At 45.6% G+C, this 20,342-nt stretch overlaps 1 protein-coding gene and 1 non-coding gene across 3 annotated transcripts in view; both read left to right on the top strand.

Moving 5' to 3' along the window:
- EEF2K (eukaryotic elongation factor 2 kinase) overlaps nucleotides 1-20,342 on the top strand; it is a 110,254-nt gene that overhangs the window by 65,290 nt on the left and 24,622 nt on the right. For both annotated transcript variants that reach the window (XR_005213566.1, XM_037814438.1), the window contains exons 3-11: nucleotides 3,410-3,510; nucleotides 6,129-6,189; nucleotides 7,890-7,927; nucleotides 8,355-8,526; nucleotides 11,903-12,052; nucleotides 12,458-12,590; nucleotides 12,858-12,985; nucleotides 13,603-13,801; nucleotides 16,299-16,366. Coding sequence is in view for 1 of the 2 variants with exons in the window: in XM_037814438.1 (XP_037670366.1) it covers nucleotides 3,410-3,510; nucleotides 6,129-6,189; nucleotides 7,890-7,927; nucleotides 8,355-8,526; nucleotides 11,903-12,052; nucleotides 12,458-12,590; nucleotides 12,858-12,985; nucleotides 13,603-13,801; nucleotides 16,299-16,366 (1,050 nt within the window). In the remaining variant the exon portion in view is untranslated. The remainder of the gene's footprint in view (nucleotides 1-3,409; nucleotides 3,511-6,128; nucleotides 6,190-7,889; nucleotides 7,928-8,354; nucleotides 8,527-11,902; nucleotides 12,053-12,457; nucleotides 12,591-12,857; nucleotides 12,986-13,602; nucleotides 13,802-16,298; nucleotides 16,367-20,342) is intronic.
- LOC119518332 lies at nucleotides 18,178-18,284 on the top strand. The gene has a single exon (XR_005213722.1). It is a non-coding gene; the product is annotated as a U6 spliceosomal RNA (small nuclear RNA).

Raw genomic sequence — 20,342 nt, 5'->3', positions numbered from 1 at the left:
ATGTAAGAGAGGACTGCGCAATCTTTTTCAAGCACAACGATCACAATTCAGGAAATGTTTTCTATATAAAGATGTCTGCTGCAGGATTATTTATAACCAAGAAAAATTGGTGACAAGCTCAGAGTCTAACAGGAGAGAACAAAAGATGAATAGTAAAGGCAATAATGATAAATCTATATAGTGGGTTGTCATACGGTCTTTCAAACAGGTTATGATTAACTTGGAGATTCATGATGTAATGTTTGTGTTAAAAATGTTAAGTGATTTGTTTGCCGCTTCTTAGAGTATAACTTCAGGAGAACCTTTTGGAAGGAGAGCTTGGCTATTTCCAGATGTTAAATGTGAATTAGCAATTAGGCTTTCAAGAAATATGTCCCACAGAGATACTTGCACAACTGTGCAAAGATTTAGATATGAGGATGTTCACTTCAGCACTGTTTGTACTAGAAATATTGGAGTGAATCCAGACAGCTTTCAACTGGAGGTTAGAGAAATAAATTAAGGTACATTTATGTAACTATATGTATCATACAGCCGTGGAAAGGAAAGAAGGTTGACCCGGCCAGTTGTATGTATGACGTGGAAAAACACCCAAGATCTGTGTTAAGTGGAGAAAAGTAAGATGCAGTACTGTGTGTAGCACAGTGCATGGCTCTTAAAACATGAATGTAGGCGAGTTAACAAATGCACGGGGAAAGAAGAGCTTGCAGGATACCTACATCACGTGTTGGCTATGGTTTTCAGAGGACAAGACTTTGGAAGGACTTCACTTTCTAATTCAGAACTCTGTGGTACTTGTAGTTTTTACAAATAAGCAGATCATAGTTTTGGAATAAAAAAAAAATCAAGATCGCTAAATAAAGTACAAGGTCCCTTTGGCCCACTCCGCTGAAAGGATGTAAAATTACATTTACAATTTGGTCTCAGGCTTATTTAAAAATCGCCTGTGAAAGATCTGGGAAAGAACTGGACCAAAGTGTCGATAGTAGCAGCATATGGCAGATTTGAATTTTCCAAGTTTTCTCAATACACATAAATTAGCTTCCGAATTGGAAGAAGAAAATTATGGGCTTTATTTTTATTTTTTGCACTTTCCAGGGATTAGAAAGCTCTAACGAAGGGGCTCTGGGCTGCGAGTGTGTATGTCTTGGGAGGCTCAGCTCTTCTGCCTGAGCCTTTTCTCCTCTGAGTGGGTTCCAAACGGTGGGGTTCAGGCTGGGGATGCCCGAGTGGGTGGGGAGTATTCTACCTTGGGATTATAAAAGCAAATGAAGTGGACTTAAAAAAAATGTTTTTATTTTGAGATGATTTCAAACTCACAGGACAATTGCAAAAATAAAACAAAACCCGTACAGAGAACTCTGACATACCCCCGCCCCAGATACCCAGATCCATCAACTTTTAACGTTTTGCATTTTGCCACATTTGGTATATCATTCTATCCATCCATCCATCCATCCTCTCTGTCTATACATCTATATATCTATCTAATCTATCATCCATTTATTCATCTGTTTTCTAAACATTCGATAGTAGGTTGTATAATATCATGTTCCTTGAACCCATATGTGCTGGTTTGAATGTATTATGTACCCCAAAACGCCATTATCTTTGATGCAGTCTTGTGTGGGCAGGTGTATTAGTGTATTAGATTGTAATTCTTTGAGTGTTTCTATGGAGATGGGACCCACCCAATTGTAGGTGATAACTCTGATTAGATAATTTCCATGGAGGTGTAGCCCCACCCATTCAGCGTGGGCCTTGATTAGTTTACTGGAGCACTATATAAGCTCAGACAGAAGGAGCAAGCTTGCTATAGCCAAGAGGGACACTTTGAAGAACACACAAGAGCTGAGAGAGTAGCTTTAGCTGAGAGACAGTTTGAAGACGGTCGTTGAAAGCAGACTTTTGTCCGGAGAAGCCAAGTCAGGAAAAACGCCCCAAGAGCAACTAAGAGTGACATTTTTCAGGAACTGCAGCTTAGAGAGGAACATCCTGGGAGAAAGCCATTTTGAACCCAGAACTCTGGAGCAGACACCAGCCACGTGCCTTCCCAGCTAACAGAAGTTTTCCGGACACCATTGACCATCCTCCAGTGAAGGTACCCAATTGATGACTTACCTTGGACACTTTATGGCCTTAAGACTGTAACTTTGTAACCAAATAAACCCCCTTCTATAAAAGCCAATACGTGTCTGGTGTTTTGCATTCTGGCAGCATTAGCAAACTAGAACATGATAATACTTAATAAAATAGACCTTTTAAAGCAAAACAAAGCAAAAAAAAAGGGAGGGGATTGTACCATAATACTGCTTAGAAGCTTTCTTTCTTCTCTTCATAATATACCTTGTGCATCTTTCCCAGTTAGTATGTGCAAAGCCCTGATTCTCAACAGGTTTTGAACATTTTGGGGGTTGTTTTTATCATCACAATGATGGGGGTGGGGGACTACTGGCATTTAGTGGGCCAAGCACACTAGAAACCTTGGAATGGGCAGGGCAATTCTGCACAACAAATTTTCCTGCATCCCATGGGACCTTTAAATGTGTCATGGAAATCTATCTATAATTATCTGAGTCTGGAACTTAATATAGTATACATGTAAAAGTAACATATCTCTTGCCTGGTTACAATACCCTCTGAGTTTAGGAAGGTTATGTTATCTATGAATTTCATTTAGGGCAGAAAAAAATGGGGTGTTACACAATATTTATTATAAAAAGAGGACATTGGGTCCAATAGGTTAGAGAATTCCCACTATACGAGTGCAATCTTTTGGAACGGCTGCTTAGCATTTTAGGTGTATATTATAAAATGTATGTAACCTATCCCATAGTTGGCCATTTGGTTTAAATTCAGTTTTGTGCTATCACAGTGATACATCTTGAACATATATAGTTTGCACACTCATGTTCATATTTCTGTAGGATAGATTCCTAGATGTAGAAATGCTGGGTTAAAATAAAGCAGTGCCTTTTTTCTATGTTAGTACATTGCATGTTCGTGGTGTGTGAGGGATATAGGCTTGTCTCCCCATATCCTGACCAGCCTTCCCTATTGCCAGTTGTTATGATGTTTGCTAATCTGATAGGAAAATGGCATTTTGTTTTCATTCTCAGTGTTTTGATTATAAGCGAAGTGGTGTGTGTTCTCCTCTGCACATTATGTTTCTTCTTCTGTTCAATAGTTAGGAAGTAACATTTCTGCCCACAGGAAGGCTGTGCCAATGTGAGAACAAATCAGACATTTGGGGACTGTGTTCTTGGGAGGATGGTAGATGGGAGTCTTTCTCTCTTGCCGATGCAGTCTGCCTCCCGGGAGGTGGGGGACAACAGGGAAATAGCAGAGAGGGAGGAGGCTGGCCTGTCCTCCCTGGACTCGGCGTAAAGCCTCCCTTTGCCTTCTGCAGGAAGCCTGGAAGCATGCGATTGAGAAGGCCAAGCACATGCCTGACCCTTGGGCTGAGTTCCACCTCGAGGACATTGCCACCGAATGTGCTACGCGTCACAGGTCAGCAGCTTGTCTGGGGTTCTGTGTGGCACTGGGCCCTGAGGAGTCCCTGGGGGTGTGGGTTCTGCTTCCACTTGCTTCTCTACCCTGCTTTCTTGACTCAGCAGATGGTAGCTAATCAGTGAGGCCTAAGTACCTGTGGGGCCAAGAAGAAGGGAATAATAATAATGGCAGCCAATATTTGAATGTTTCTGCATGCTTCAGGCACTGTGCATTATCTTTTTTAAACCTTGTAATGGCCCTATAAGGTATGTATTGGACAGGCTAGGCTGAGCTGTGCTGCAGTAACAAACAGCCCAGGGGCTTAATGCAGTAAAGGTGTAGTTCTCACTCCTGTGAAGTTGAGTAAGAGTTAGGCAACTTTCCATCTAGTGGCTCCGTCTTCTCAACTCTGGCTCCCACAGTCACCACCAAAGAGAAAGAGAGAGTATGGAGGTGCACATCAGCCTTTAAATATCTTGGCCCAGAAATTGACATCATTTTCGTACACATTTTATTGGCTTGCTGCAGTCACATGGCACTACAGGGAGGCTGAGAAGGTTGTACCTTTTCCATGTGCCCAGGAAGGAGAAGAGGGTATGGGTGAGGTTGAATGAGATGACCCATTTGAGCATATAGTCAACTTTGAACAGCTCTTACCTTTACAGTATCAGTGATTATACAGGACAAACAGCTTTCTGATGTTGTAGTACCCTGTCCTTCCATTTCTAGGTGCCCCTCACTTTGGACTTTTTTTTGGTAACTGAGGGAACTTATGTAACATGAACTTTCCCATTGCAACCACTCCCAGCATACCATTCAGTGGGATTAATCCATTCTCAATGTCGTGCTGCCCTCACCACCACCCATTACCAGAACCTTCCCGTCATCCCAAACCGAAACCCTTCTCTCATTTTGCACTAACTCCCTAGATCCCTTCCAGCCCACCCCTGGTAACCTGTACTCTACTTTCTGTCTCTATGAGCTTGCATATTCTCTGATACTTTCTTTGTGGTTACCATGGGGCCTAAATGTTATATCCTAAATCTAAAACAACCTCTTTAGCTTTGAAACCAACTTAGCTTCAATAGCATATACGAACTGTGTTCCTATACCCATCCATCCCCCCACCTTTATGCAGTTCTTGTCACACATTGCATGTTTATACATCATGCGTCCAAAACACCATAGGAAGTAAAAAGTAGAGTTACAAACCCAAAATACAGTAGTGCTGTCATTTATATCTACCCATGTTGTCACCTTCACCGGAGATCTGTATTTCTTCATGTGGCTTCAAACTGTTGTCTAGTTGGACTGCTGCTTTTACCTTAATCTCTATATAATCATGGTAATAATACCATTGCTAATATTTATGGAGCATGGTGCTTGCCAGGGGCTGGTTGCCAGCAAGTTTGCAGTTCCCACGAGCCCTCCTCCCTCCCTGCCAGGCCTTGCTTTTTCCTCCTAGAGGTTTCAGACTCTGAGAAACCTGTTCTCACCAGGACAAGTGGTGAGTGGGTCAAGGAGGCCTCTGACTAGTGCTAACAATGTCTCCGCCCCAGGGGAAGTTTTAGATGTTAGGGATCTACTGTGCTGAGGAGCCTTCCAACAGGCAAAACTGTTTGAGGAGGCCCAGCCAGGCTAGGGCCAGATTTGATCTGGAAGAGAAGAGATGGAGACGTTCTAGAACCTTCTCCATCTCTCTCTGCCTGGGGCGTGCACCCAGAAGCCCCTTTCCTGGCTGGACTGGAAGGTGGGAGATGCTGCTGTGTCCCTCCCTGGGACAGGCACTCGTTACCTGGACCAGACAGAATAAGGTGTCTGAGTTTCCCAGGGCTGCTGTAACAGAGTACCACCAACTGGGCAGCTTAACACAACCAACAGTTACTGTCTCATGGTTCTGGAGGCCAGAAGTCAGAAATCAGGGTGTCAGCAGAGCCACGCTCACTCTGACATCCGGAGGGGAGAGTCTGCTGCTTGCCTGTCTCCTGGCTGCTGGTGGTGACCTGCCAGCAGTCCGTGACATCCTCCATCATCAAATGGCATTCTCCCTTCTCCATCTCTGTGTCCAAATTATAAGGACATTAGTCCTATAGGAATATGGGCACACCCTCGTTTTAATTTGCCTGATCCCATCGTTAATAACCTTTAGCCAAATATGGTCTCATTCCAAGGTACTGGGGATTATGACTTCAACATATCCTTTCTGGGGACACAATTCACTTCACAACATAAGGGATCTTTATTTATTCCATTGTTCTTTGGACATGTATTTATTAAGCATCCCCATGCACCAGGCCCGATGGTGAGCAAGCAGACATGAGCCTGCTTTCCTGGAGTTACAGTCTAGAGGGGGAGCCAGAAGTGGGAGGAGTTAGCCAACCACGGGGATAAGTGCTGGGAGATGGCAGAATGGGGGGACGCGGTGAGAGGAAACAGGTAAAGATGAGCCAGCCGCTGAGGGGAAAGGGAAGGAGGCCGGTGCGGTGGGGCCTGAGAGGGAGTGGCGTGTCCAGCCGCGGCCGAGCAGGTCTCGGGGGCCGAGGTTAGAGAGTGAGAGCCCAGCAAGGTCTCCAGCCGGCGAGGGCTGCGGCGGCGTGATGGACCCTGCGCCCCGCGGGGGCCTCCCGTCTCTGCAGGTACAACGCTGTCACCGGGCAGTGGCTGGAAGATGAAGTTCTCATCAAGATGGCGTCTCAGGTGAGCCGGGCCTTGTCCCCTGCGGGGTCGCCGCTGGGTGGGGGGCTTTTCTCGAGCAGACTTCAGTCCGTGCCCTTCCTCCCCACACCCACCATATTTTATTTTTTTTTAACTTTGGGAATCCTTTGTATCATTGTTTTTCAAATTGTGGGCACCACCTATTACTGTTTTGTGAAATAATTAACCCACTGAATTGCAAAGAAAAAAGAAAGACTAGGAAATGGAGGACTCCGTATGTAGTCACGGTTAGGATTATTTGGGGAAGCCTTATTTGGTACATTTTTTATTGCAATGTAACATACATGCATTAAACTGCATGCATCCTAAGTATGAAGTTTGGAGAGTTTTCAGAGTGAATGCACATCCTTGTAACCAGTGCCTGGATGAAGAAACAGAAAATGAAAACAGCCCCCCCCAGGCCCCTCCCACCCCCAGCCTCCTCCCCCACCCCCACCCCCACCCCTTCCCTTCCCTTAATGGTAAGCGCCGTGCCGACTTCTATCACCCTAGATTACCTTTGCCTGTTCTTGAACTTCATGTAAATGGAGCCATACAGTACGTATTCTTTTGACTATGGCTACTTTTTATAAAATGCAATTTATTGAGATATATTCACATACCATACAGTCCATTCAAAGTATGCAAGCAATGGCTCACAGTATCATCACATAATTGTGCATTCATCACCGTGATCAATTTTAGAACATTTTCATTACTCCAGAAAAAGAAATAAAAATTAAAAATAAAACCCAAATCCTCACACACCCCTTATTCCCCCTATTATTGACCCCTAGTATTGGTGTGGTACATTTGTTACTGTTGCTGAAAGAATATTAAGATATTACTGTTAGTAACTAGAGTCCATAGTTTGCAATAGGTACATTTTTTCCCCCATACCCTCGATTATTAACTCCTTGTAATAGAGTCATCTATTTGTTCTAGTTCATGAACTTTTTTATATTTGTACTGTTAATCACAGACATTGTCCACCACAAGATTCACTGTGTTACACATTCTCACATTTTAGCCTCCAGCTTTCTTTCTGGTGACATACATGACTCTAAGCCTCCTCTTTCCACCACTCACCCACAATTCATTGCTGTTAATTATTCTCACAATAACATGCTACAAATCACTTCTATCCATTTACAAACATTTAAGTCCAACTTAGTTAAACATTCTGCACATATTAAGCAACTGCTCCCCATTCTCTAGACTGTGGCTTCTTTTGCTGATCATTTTGTCTCTTGAGGTTCATCCGTGTTTTTGCTATTGCTGTAATTAGTTGATTCTTATTGCTGTATAGTATTCTATCAAATGATAGACCACATTGATTTCTCCATTAGGCTCTTGATGGATGTCTAGGTTGTTCTAACTTCTCTTCTGTTCCAAACAGGGCTGTCAAAACACCCTTTGCCATGCACTGCCTGCCTTCTCCCCAAGCATCCTGTTCCCGGGGGGTTCTCCCACTGGGGTTGGGGAGTGGGGGTGGTCCTCTCTACCCGGAAGCCTCCAAGCTGGATGGTCTGTCAGGCTTTGGTGTTGGGGTTGGCAGGAGGGAAGGCCTAGACTTTAGGATTGAGAAGGGCTTCTGGTAGCCCATCTGATGGGTGAGGTTCAAGGGGAAACCCTGATCCTGGCTCAGGGTTGCTTGTCTTTGGGGTGTGGGGACTGACAACCCTCTCTGTGGTATCTTTCAGCCCTTTGGCCGTGGAGCGATGAGGGAATGCTTTAGAACGTAAGTGGCTCCACATGGCTCTCGAACCCCCTCCACAGGTTCCCCGCAGTTCCTAGGAGCTTGTGTACTGGGACATTTTTGGCCTCTGCCTTCTTGTAGCTCAAATTCCTCTCCATCTGGGCTCCCTTGGGCCAATATAGGGCCTAGCTGTGGGATGGGCATGGGGAGAACAAGGAGTATCCCACTGATTTCTGCACTGGTGTTTGGAAGCCAAGGGGAATGGGATATGAGAACTTTCAGATGTCCTGTAACCCCCTGCCCAGCTCTGTGACAGGTGCAGTGGGGTGAGGAACCCCTCCCACCTCTACCAGTTTGTCACTGGCTCCATCCAGCCAAGTGTGAGAGCTGCACCAAGTCAGATAGGGTTTTGTGTCCTGAGGACCCAAGGCTGTGTCCCAGGCAGGCCCCCTGCTGCCTCTCCGCACAGGAAGAAACTCTCCAACTTCCTGCACACCCAGCAGTGGAAGGGGGCCTCCAACTACGTAGCAAAGCGCTACATCGAGACTGTGGACAGGGACGTGTACTTTGAGGACGTGCGTCTACAGATGGAAGCCAAGCTCTGGGGGGAGGAGTATAACCGGCACAAGCCACCCAAGCAGGTATGTGGTTCCCTCACCTGGGGCCCAGGGTCTGGAGAGGGGGCCATGGTGCTGCCCGCACGGGTTCCCTCCTTCACCTTCTTAACAAGTGTTAAAAACACTACCATTGACGGAGCACTATGTGCCAAGTACTCTGTATGCAAATAGTTGTTTGCTCCTTAAAACAGGGCTCTGTGGTTGGAATGATCTTTTTATTTCCTTAAATTTTTTATTTTGAAGTAACTTCAAACTTACAGGATAGTTGTAAAAATAATGCAAAACCTGTACAGAAAACATACTGCCCCCCCCAATACCCAGATCCACCAATTTGTACATTTTGCCACATTTGCTTTACAATTCTCTCTCCATATATCTGTCTATCAATCCATCTGTCAATCCAACCATCTATCAGTCCAGCCATCCATTTATCCATCTATCTATCCATTCATCATGTCTGTCTATCCATCTATCTGTCAATCCAGCCATCCATTTATCCATCTGTCCATCCATCCATCCATCCATCCATCAATCTGTATCTATTTATCTATCAGTTTCCACTAAACAGTTGAGAAAGGTGGTATATTCCATGCTCCTTGAACACTTAATGCCTCCCTGTACATTTCCTGAGAACAAAGATATTGATTTATGTAACCACCTTAAGAACAGTAATTGAATTCAAAAACTTCAATATCAATGTAAAGCTTACAGTGTGTGTTCGTATTTTTTCCTATGTGAAGTTGGAATTTTTTTATACCCAGTTTACAGATGGGATCTGTTTGTCAAGACTCTTATTTACAAAGATAGAAACCTTCTTCAGCTGGCTTTCTCCAAAAAGGGAATTTATTGCTTCATGTAACTGAAAAATAGTGCTGGCCACAGCCATGGCTGGATCCAGGGCCTAAGGAGTTTGTTGGGAATCTTCTTCCGCCTCCAGCTTCTGTTTTCTTCTGTGTTGGTGTCACTCTCAGGCAGCCTCCGGACTTTTTGGCCATCAGCAGCCACAGGCTTTCTGTCCTCTCAGCCTCCTTGTTGTAGTGACAGCATCTCTTTTCTTGGAAGTTCCATTGAAAGTCTCCACACTGGCTTTCATAGGCTCTGATCAGGTCAGATGCCAATGGCTGAGCTGATCGCTGTGGCCATGGGGAGGGAATATGCAGATTGAGCGACCTGAGCCCTGTGCCTACCCTTGGAGTCAGGAATGTAGCTCCTTCCACCCAGACCACATGGACTGAGACTGGGAAGGGGTGGCTCCTAAGTAAAAGCAGTAGAAGAAAGAGGGATGACTGCTGGGCAGATAGAAACAATGCATGTCTGTTTCCTGAGGATTCCAGGGATCTAGGAGGTTCGGTGACTTGCCCAACCAGCAGGGATGGAGCCAGGGCTCGAGCCTCAGGCTGGGCAACTCCTGCCAGGTTTGCTCCTTCACCTGACGCCCTGGGGTACTGAGTGACTAAGGCCAAGCAGAACTTTCTGCTGCCTGTGGGCATTTTAGGAAAATGCCCTGTAAATTCACAGTTCAGCTTTCCCACTATTTGGGCACCTTCAAGATAGAAGGCACTGTCTCCTGGACATCTCAGGGGAATGACACTTCCAGGAAACCAGCAGAAGTTACTGAGCGCCTGCTGTTTGCAGGGCCATCGATTGAGCACACTTGGTACATGCCAGCCTGATCTTCTCTCTCTTCCTCCTTAAGCTTGTTCCTGCCGCAGGACCTTTGCCCTGGCCGTGCCCTCTGCCTGCGTCACTTGTATCCCTGATCATTGCCTGGCTGGCTCCTTCTCATGGTTCAGGTCTCAGCTCTTATGTCACCTGCTCCGAGAGGCCTTTCCAGGCCACCCTAATTGAAGTCACCCCTTCTACTCCAGTCACCCTCTTTCATGTCATTCTGGTTTGTTCTATTTTTTCAGAGCAGTTAGCACTATCAGAAAGAGTCATGGTTATTTCCTTTATATTTCTAGTTGCCTCTTTCCCCTGAGGGCAGGGATTTCGTCTTTGTGTTGTTGGCTGCTGTATGCAGGGCCTAGGTGCTCGTAAGTAATAGTAGGGTTGAGTTAATGAAGGTGTTGCTGCCCCTCTCCCACGGCACATGCTGGCCAAGCAAGTTGCCTGGTAGGCTTCCTGGTAGGGAAGAGCCAGTATTTGAGGTGGGAACCCTCTGAGAACTGCAGTGCTGCTCCTTCCCCTTGGGCTTGTTCTTGGACTGAGACCCCATCTGTGGAAGTTCTCAGCTCTCTGCTCTGGGCCCCTTCGGCCTCGGCAGCTGTTGTCTGAATCTGTCTGGTGACTTAGCCAAGCAGTTCCCCAAGTGGGCGTTTCCTTGGGAAACCCAGACCTGGTTCCAGCTGTGTTGCGGGTGGCTTTGAGGGGGAAGGGGTGTGAGGGGACCCCCTGATGTGGAGCAGGGCAAGGACTGGGGATCACAAGTTAGAGCCATGGGGCTTCCCTCCCCCACTTGACAAATCACATGTAGTATTTATACATTTTGTTCTATGTATAAAACAAAACATGTATGTTGTAAAACATCCGGCAAAGACTGTCAGAATTCTTCAGAATTCCCCACTGCAGGGTGGGAACTGCTGTTTACAATTTGGTAGAGATTATTCTGGAATTGTGTCTACTGATTATAATAACATCAGCAAACGCTGATGGATTTCTTTGCACTTCACATCCATCAACGAATTTAACCCTCATACAAAGTCCAAGAACCCCATTCTACATATGAGGCGACTGAGGCACAGAGAGGCAAAGTAACTTTCCCAAACTCACAGTGTAGTGTAGGCATAAATTGATGGGCTCAGCAAACAGACCCACAAATTTGTTTTAACATGAAATGGTTTATTTCTCTCTCATGTAATAGTGCCAGCTTGATGGGTAGCTCAGGGTGGGCTAGTGCTACGCCTCCTTGAAGTCGTCTGAGACCTGGTTCCACTGTCTTGTTGCTCTGCCATCGCCTGAGTATTGCCCTGGACCAAATGGTCAGTTCCGGTGCACTGGTAAATGTCTGCATTACCGCTTCTGGGAGGGACAGGAGAAGATGAGTGCAGACTGAAATTGTGCCATTACTTCTGCTCACATGGCCACACCTGGCCACCATAGAAGTTGGGCAATGTCATTTTTAACTGTATGGCTATTAATTCTATTGAAACTTAGGGATGGGGGTTTTAATTCTAAAAGGAAAAGGGGAGGGTCGCTTGTTACACAGCAAAGCTGACTGATACAACCTGTTATACTCTGTGGGGCAATCAGTGGTTTTTGCCATGGAGAGTGAGTAAGCGGTGGAGCCAGGGTCTGAGAACAGGCAGGCTGGCTCCTCTCAATCCCTCTGTCCCCTGCCTCTCATCAGAGGTGGGTGCTGCCTGGGCCCTGCCCTTCCATCTGTCCCCTCTGCCCCCACCAGGTGGATATCATGCAGATGTGCATCATCGAGCTGAAGGAGAGACTGGGCAAGCCCCTCTTCCATCTGGAGCACTACATTGAGGGCAAGTACATCAAGTACAACTCCAACTCAGGCTTTGTCCGTGACGACAACATCCGCCTGACGCCACAAGTGAGACCCCAGGGCTTGCTCTGCCCACGCCTCTACCCTCCACCCATGCCAGCCCTTCAGGAATGGAGCCTGGCCAGGCTCGGCCCCTAGTCAGGAGGGTCCCTGTGTGTGGGGGGGTGTCACATCCCCAGAGTCGACTGCAGAGGGACCTCCAGCCCGTTGGGGCATTCGAAGGAGATTCTTTAACAGGGTAACAGTCACCCCTTGCCCATGGGATGGCCGTGGGACCTGCAGCCTCGAGGCTCCTGCTGAGTGAAACAGGGCTCCTTCCTTCATCTATTCCTCTATAAAACACCTCCTTGCAGAAGAAGCCTCCAGAACATGAGAGAGCCAGGGTGCCACAACCACTCAGAGCAATGGCTAGCACCACAGCCTGCAGCCTGGTTTCTTCTGGTCCACCCACAGGCCTTCAGCCACTTCACATTTGAGCGGTCCGGCCATCAGCTGATTGTGGTGGACATCCAGGGGGTGGGTGACCTCTACACTGACCCGCAGATCCACACCGAGTTGGGCACTGACTTTGGAGATGGCAACTTAGGTAAGTGGGGAAAGCCAGCTTGTTTCCATGGCAGCCATACTCCCGCCTTGAAATTTCGGTGCTCTTTGTATGCCCAAGGAAACAGGCTGGGATGGATTATCACCACCCCCCAACCCACCTCCCGAGATCATTGAGGCAGGAGCCTAGATGGCTGAGCCCTGCCATTCAGTACCTTTGAGACCAGCTCTGCTGGGTTTCCTGTGTGAAGCACTGCCCGGCCCCTCTCATCAAGCAAACCACACTCCGGCTCTGCTGCTCTCTCTGCAGGTGTCCGGGGGATGGCTCTCTTCTTCTACTCTCATGCCTGCAACCGAATTTGCAAAAGCATGGGCCTCGCTCCCTTCGATCTCTCGCCAAGGGAGAGAGATGCCGTGAATCAGAACACCAAGCTCCTGGTGGGTACCTCATGTGAGCGCCGCTCCCAGAACTGGCCTGTCCTGCTTCCCCGGGTGACGACAGGCCAGGACCTGCGATGCTTCGGTGAAGAGTACCAGGCCAGAAGGCTCTCGGTTCAGTGTGTCCCTTCCCTTCCCTGCCAACTCAGTGTGCAAGGCCCCTCCTGGGAATCCCTACTCACAAGCTGGTTTCTGCTTCCATGGGGCCAGTTTTTGACCAGTGTGAGGGCTACAGCATCTAGAGATGATCAAACAAAGTGTGTGGAGTGTGTGTGTTTTTGTGGGGTATTGACAAATGGCTGGACTTGACTTGCCTTTCCTGGCACATCATTGTGTCCCCATCACATGGGCCAGATATGAAAGCATGTTGGGAAAGTGCAGCTTGGGATTCTGGATACAGAGCGAGAATCCCCAGCTCAGGGCTGCGAACTATAGGCAACATTTTTGAGAATGTTCCAGGTGCCCCTTCTTGGAGGCTTAGGCTTTGCTATTCTGTCAGCTCCCAAATGCGCACACATGGGGGCCATGGCTGAAAGGGCCTCAGGGTTGGAGGGAACAACCAGGAGAGCCACCCCAGAGGTGTCTGTGTGTGACGTGAGTGTCCTTGTTGTCCCCAGCAATCAGCCAAGACTATCTTGAGGGGCACAGAGGAAAAGTGTGGGAGCCCCCGAGTAAGGACCCTCTCTGGGAGCCGCCCGCCCCTGCTCCTTCGCTTGTCAGAGAATTCCGGAGATGAGAACATGAGCGACGTGACCGACTCTCTCCCTTCCTCGCCGTCTTCGGCCACACCACACAGTCAGAAACTGGACCATCTCCGTGAGTGATGCTTTGGTGCCCAGCTGTGGTGTTTGGAGGGGGCAGGCACCAGGCAGATCAGAACTGAACTGGTTTCCACTGACATCAGAGAATCAGACATGCTGACCAAAATGATTCATGGCCCAGGTGGTTTTACGGATTATTTCTTTCAAGACACAGCTCATCCACATGCTATAAAACAGCCCCTATTATAGAAAACAAAACAATGATTTTCATTGTGATTTAGAAACTAGCAACACCCTTTTATCAAAATTTGACACAACACCAGAAAGAAAACTATGGCCCAACTTCACTTACACAATGCAAAAATCCTAAACTAAGTATCTTAAAAGAATGGTCTGAAATGTTTCAAAACTCTTTTCTGTATTATTATTATAAATAGCTTGAGGTTTTATGCTTGCTGATGCATTTATTCTATATAGATATCATTGATGTTCTGTTTCTTTACTTAAATAGCATAAATCAGATGTATTTTATGTGTATGTGCTCAAGCCATCAAGTTAGACTGTATTTTACTGGGTTGAGTAATTTCCTGTAAGTTTTACACTTCAGTTCTACATATGAGAATTGTCATAATTTCCCTAAATCAATACCAATCCTCTCTGATGGGACCTAGAAGATATAAATCAAAACAACTTTCCCCAGAGATTCTGTGCCAGAGAATCTTTTGTTCCTCAGTATTGTGTGGGGTAGAAGTCACATATTATGGAATGAACACCTGTGTTATTTGCTAGTTGTGGGACTCTAAAATAATCCCCCTGCTTCATTTTCTTATTTTTAAGAGAAATTATAATATCTGCCCTTGTAACATCTTGATTTTTATCTTACTTTGCTAGGCTGCTATAACATACCACAAACTGAATGGCTTAAAGCCAAAGAAATTAATTACGAAAAAAGAGGGAATAGTCTGTCATAGCCAGTTAGGGTTTTCCCAGGAATCTGAGGATTGTTCAACATTAGGAAATCTATTAACATCATATTAATAAGTCAAAGAAGAAAAGGAAATCATTATTTCCAAAGGTGAAGTGACAGGGTTTGCTGATGATGTGGACATGGGGTCTACAGGAAAGAGGGAAGGCAAGGCTGACTTTTCAGCTGGGGAGGGCTGGGGAAGGGGGCGGGGTGTGGGGGAGCCCTGGCCGGCTCGGAGGATTTTACCGTCAAATGTGCCAAAGAAGCAAGGCTTCCAGGTGGAGCTGTCAGGAAGGCCTTTGGAATAGTCTAGGTCAGGAGTTGGCAAACTTTTTCTTAAAGGGCCAGAGAGTAAATGTTTTAGATTTTATGGGTCTTACTCTCAACATTTGTAGCATGAAAGCTTCCATAGACAGTACTTAAACAAATGAGTGTGGCTGTGTTCCAGTAAAACTTGATGTATGGCCACTGAAATTTGAATTTCATATCATTTTCATGTGTCACAAAGTATGATTCTTCTTTTGATTTTTTCCCCAACTATTAAAAAAATGTGAAAAACATTCTTACCTCACAGGTCGTATAAAAACAGGTGTCAAACCAGATTTGGCCATGGGAGCTTGGAGTGGTGATAGAGATCTGGGAGCCAGTCTTTTTTTTTTTTAACAAACTTTTTATTTTCCAGTAATTTCAAATTGTTGGGACAGTTGCAAAAATAATACAGACCCCCTTCAGAGAATTCCAACATACCCCCCACCCAGATACCCAGATCTACCAACTTTTAACGTTTTGCCAAATTTTTATTTATTTATTTAATCTATTTATCTATTTATCTATTCATTTATTTCTAAACATTTGTGAGTAGGTTGTATTCACCATGTTCCTTGAACACTTAAATATGTCCATGTTCTTTTCCTAAGAACAAGAATATTCACTTATGTAGTCACTTTAAATATAGTTAACAAATTTTAAGAAATTTTGACATTGATATAAAGCTTACAGTCTGTATTCCAATTTTTTCATATATTGGGAACTAGTCTGTCATAGTCAAATAGGGTTTTCCCAGGAATTTGACGGTTTGTTCAACATTAGGAAATCTATTGACATCACATTAATAGGTCAAAGGAGAAAAACTAAATCATTATTTCCAAAGGTGAAGTGGCAGATTTCTAAATACTTGGAGGCTTGCACCACATGTCGCTTACTCACTGGGCCCAAAGGTACAAATGTCTTTTTTCCCTTCACGTCTGCAACTTACTGAGGGCCAGTTGTGTACCAGGCACGTGTGCGTACGAAGAAGTTAACAAGTATAATTTCATTACAACGACCTCAAGAGGCACAGACATTAAGCAACTTGCTCGGGTCACAGGGCTGGCAAGCAAGAGCAGACTTGGAATCAGTTGTTGAGGAAGAACTTGAGCCCCCCAGGTGCTGACAACATTCTTTCCCCATATTTGCTCCCTTCTTTAAAAAATCAAGAATTAAAAAGAAGTCTTGGTGGCAGGTGTGGTCTGCTGTAGGTGAGAGGTGGTTTTATGCCCGTTCAACAGTGGAGCTAGCACATTCTCTCTGTTCTCTCCCTGCCCAGATTGGCCGGTGTTTGGTGACCTTGATAACATGGGGCCCAGAGACCACGACCATCTGGACAACCACCGGGTGAGTGGAGCAGAAGAGGGGCGGCTGCTGCTCCAGGCCCCTGTTGGGCGGGTGGAGTGGAGTGGACTCCCAAGGGCTGGGGCAGGGGTGACTAAAGGTGGGCAGCCCAGGTTTGCTCCAGGCAGTGCCAGGAGGGAACAGGGTGGGTGGAGATGCAGCCGAATCTCAGCCTCCTGCCCAGGGCATAGGTTTCCTGACTAGGGAGAAAGAATGGAGATGCGGAGAGCTGGGTCCATTCCAGTTCCCAGAGACAGTCAGAGAAGGCAAAAGCCAAACTAGCAGCAGTGTGACTTTCTGATACAGGCCAGGCTCAGCCACAGGTTTGGTTCGGCCACGTGCACGGTTATCTCTTAGGGCCCCTGTTCAGGGTCTTGGACTTGAAACATATTGCACAGTCAGTTATGAGCTTGTGGGCTGGATAAACAAAGCCTGTTTCCTGCTTCAGGTTGACTTATTCGGTAAGAAGTTGCAGGCATTGTATTTGCATTCAAACAAACCCATATTATGGTGTCAAATTAAAACTGTATATTAATTTTTAAAATAAACAAAGACCCAGCAGGAATTTCACACTTGCATGGGCCCCCAAGTCCACTTTTCGCTGCACCCTCAGACTGTCTGTCCCAAAGGTGCAAGTTCACTTTCAACTGCTTTTTTGGGTAGACGAAAAGTATAAAAGCTGATATATGGAAGTGTTACTATGAGCACACACTGTTGGTAAATATTCTCATTTCATCCTCACATCAATTTATGAAGTAGAGATTATTTTTAATGTTAATTTTCTTTAATTTTAGAATAGATAATACCTTCTCAGGGTTTAATATGAAAGGATACTAAAGACTACATGGTGAAAAGTCTCCCTCCCACCCCTGCCCCTTGGCACCTGCTTCCAAGCAGATGCTTGGGCAGTGCTCTCATTATCCTGATGTACAGAGAAGGAAACTGAGGCACAGAAAGGTTAAGCCATTTGCTCACGGCCACTCAGCTGGCCAGCAATGGAGGCAGAGCTCAAACCCAGCCTGCCCTCTTTACTGCTATCCTTTGCTGGCTTCTGTTCCCCACCTGGGGATGGGCAGTTACCCTGTTTCTCAGGTGAGGACTCTGAGGTTCAGAGAGGTTAGCCGCCTCACCTAGGATCACAGAGCTGGGAGGCACAGGGTTGGGGTTTGAGCAAAGCCCTTTGTCACTCAGCTTGGCCTCAGAACTCACTGGAGTGATTCCAAAGTGTCGGACTGTTTTAGTTTTCTTGGCTGCTCAAACAAATACCGTGAAATGGGTCAGGTTAAACAATGGGGATTTATTCGCTCACAGTTTGAGGCTGGGAGAAAATCCAAATCAAAATGTCATCGAGATGATGCTTTTCCCCCGAAGACTGTGGCGTTCTGGAGCTGGCTTGGGTCCAGCGTTCTGGAGCAGTCCTTGGTCCTTAGCTTGTCACATATCAAGGCACATGGCAGCCTCTCCTGGCCTCTCCCTTCTCTTCTGGGTTCTGTTGATACTCAGCTTCTTGCTTCCTGTGGCTTTCTTTCTCTCTGAATTTCATTCTGCTTGTAAGGACTCCAGTGAGAGGATTAAGACCCATCCTGATTGAGCTGGGCCACACCTTAACTGAAGTCACCAGATGGTCCTGCTGACAATTGGTCCACACCCACAGGAATGGATTAGGTTTAAGAACAGGTTTTTCTCGGGTACATACAGCTCCAAACCACCACAGGGACCAGGTGCCCAAGATGGTTGTGGTCCGTCAGATACCACGATGGGGTGCCTGGGGCATCTGGGTATGGCTCACCATCCATTTTCAAAAACAGCCTTTCGTGCTAACTTTGGCAGCATGTGTACTGAAATTGGAACGATACAGAGAAGATTAGCATGGCCCCTGCACAAGGATGGCATGCAAATTTGTGAAGCATTCCATATTTTTGAAATATATGTCTGAATATGATTAAAAGGGGATATATTAGATTGTATATAAGGTAACAAGAAAAAACATTTAAAAACCTGCCTTTTGCTCATTCAAACAGAACAATTGAGGTCTCTGTATTTTGTTGTATACGTAAATTATACCTCAGATTTTAAAGTTGCAGTGTTAGGAACAAAGCAGAACAGCTTTTGAGCTTACACCGAGCAAAGGCCTTGTGGGGAGAATGGCTGGGATGCCTCTGGGGTGGTCTACAGACAAGGGCAGGGGTCTTTTAAGGAAAGCACATGCCTCGGGGTGGAGCAGATCCCTGACCAGGCCAGACACCCAGGGCTTCTCATGTACGTTTGAATGGTTCCCTTCTACCTATGGCAGTGATACATATGGTAGTGGTATCAAGCTTCATTTTTTCTTAAAAATTTCTATTTTGAAATATTTTCAAACTTTCAGGACAGTAAGAAAAATAACATAAACACTGTTCTAGTTTGCTAATGCTGCTGGAATGCAAAGCAACAGAAATGGATTGGCTTTTATAAAAAGGGGTTTATTTGGTTACACAGTTACGGTCTTAAGGCCGTAAAGTGTCCAAGGTAACACGTCAGCAATCAGGCACCTTCACTGAAGGATGGCCAATGGTGTCTGGAAAACCTCTGTTAACTGGGAAGGCACGTGGCTGGCGTCTGCTCCAAAGTTCTGGTTTCAAAATGGCTTTCTCCCAGGACGTTCCTCTCTAGGCTGCAGTTCCTCAAAAATGTCACTCTTAGTTGCACTTGGGGTATTTGTCCTCTCTTAGCTTCTCCGGAGCAAGAGTCTGCTTTCAACGGCTGTCTTCAAACTGTCTCATCTGCAGCTCCTGTGCTTTCTTCAAAGTGTCCCTCTTGGCTGTAGCTCCTCTTCAAAACATCACTCTCAGCTGCACTGAGTTCCTTCTGTTTGTCAGCTCATTTATATGGCTCCACTGATCAAAGCCCACCCTGAATGGGTGGGGCCACACCTCCATGGAAATATCAGAGTTATCACCTACAGTTGGGTGGGGTGCATTTCCATGCAAACAACCTAATCCAAACATTCCAACTTAATCCCCAGTAATATGTCTGCCCCACAAGATTGCATCAAAGAGTATGGCTTTTTCTGGGGGACATAATACATTGAAACCAGCACAAACCCCATACAGGGAACTCCAACATACCCTTACACCCCAGAGACCCAGACCTACCAATTTTAATATTTTACCACATTTGCCATGTCATTCCATCCATTCATCCATTTATCCATTTTCTGAACATTTGAGAGTAGGTTGTATACAACATGCTCCTTGAACACTTAATACTGCCATGTACATTTTGTAAGAACAAGTATATTCACTTATGTATCCACCTTAAATCCAGTTATCAAGTTTAAGAAATTAACTTTGATATAAAGCTTATAGTCTGTATTCCAATTTTTTCATATGGCCCATTAATGTCCCTTTGAGTGTTTTCTCTTCCCTTGTTCGATACTGTCCAGGATCATGTATTGCATTTAATTGTAATTGTCATTTTACTTGCTCTTTCTTTCTTTTTAATTCTGGAAACAAACTTTTCCATCTCAGTCCCACCCAATCCCACCAGTCAATGGGAATAATCCATTCACAATTGTGGTACCCTTTCCACCTTCCATTACTAAAACTTTTCCATTTCCCCAAACAGAAACCCTGCATCCGTTATGCATTAACACCCCATTTCCCCTACTCCCTGCCCCTGGCAACTTGTACTTTACTTTCTGTTTCTGTGACTTTGCATATTCGCTGATATTTCCTTTGTAGTTACAATAGGGCTTAAATTTAACATCCTAAATCTATAACAACCTCAGTTGCTTTGAAACCAACTTAATTTAATGGGATACACAGATTTATGTTCCTATACGCCTCTGTCCCTCCACCTTTATGTAGTTCTTGTCACAGATTACATCATGAGTCCCAAACCAGTGATTTATTATTACATTTTTAAGCATTTGCTTTTTAGATCCTGTTGGAAATTTTAAAAATGGAGTTATAAACCAAAAAATACAGTAGTACTGGCA

The sequence above is a fragment of the Choloepus didactylus genome, chromosome 21 (genome assembly GCF_015220235.1).
Source record: "Choloepus didactylus isolate mChoDid1 chromosome 21, mChoDid1.pri, whole genome shotgun sequence".
NCBI lineage: Eukaryota > Metazoa > Chordata > Mammalia > Pilosa > Megalonychidae > Choloepus > Choloepus didactylus.
This window is presented reverse-complemented; position numbering and strand designations above follow the sequence as displayed.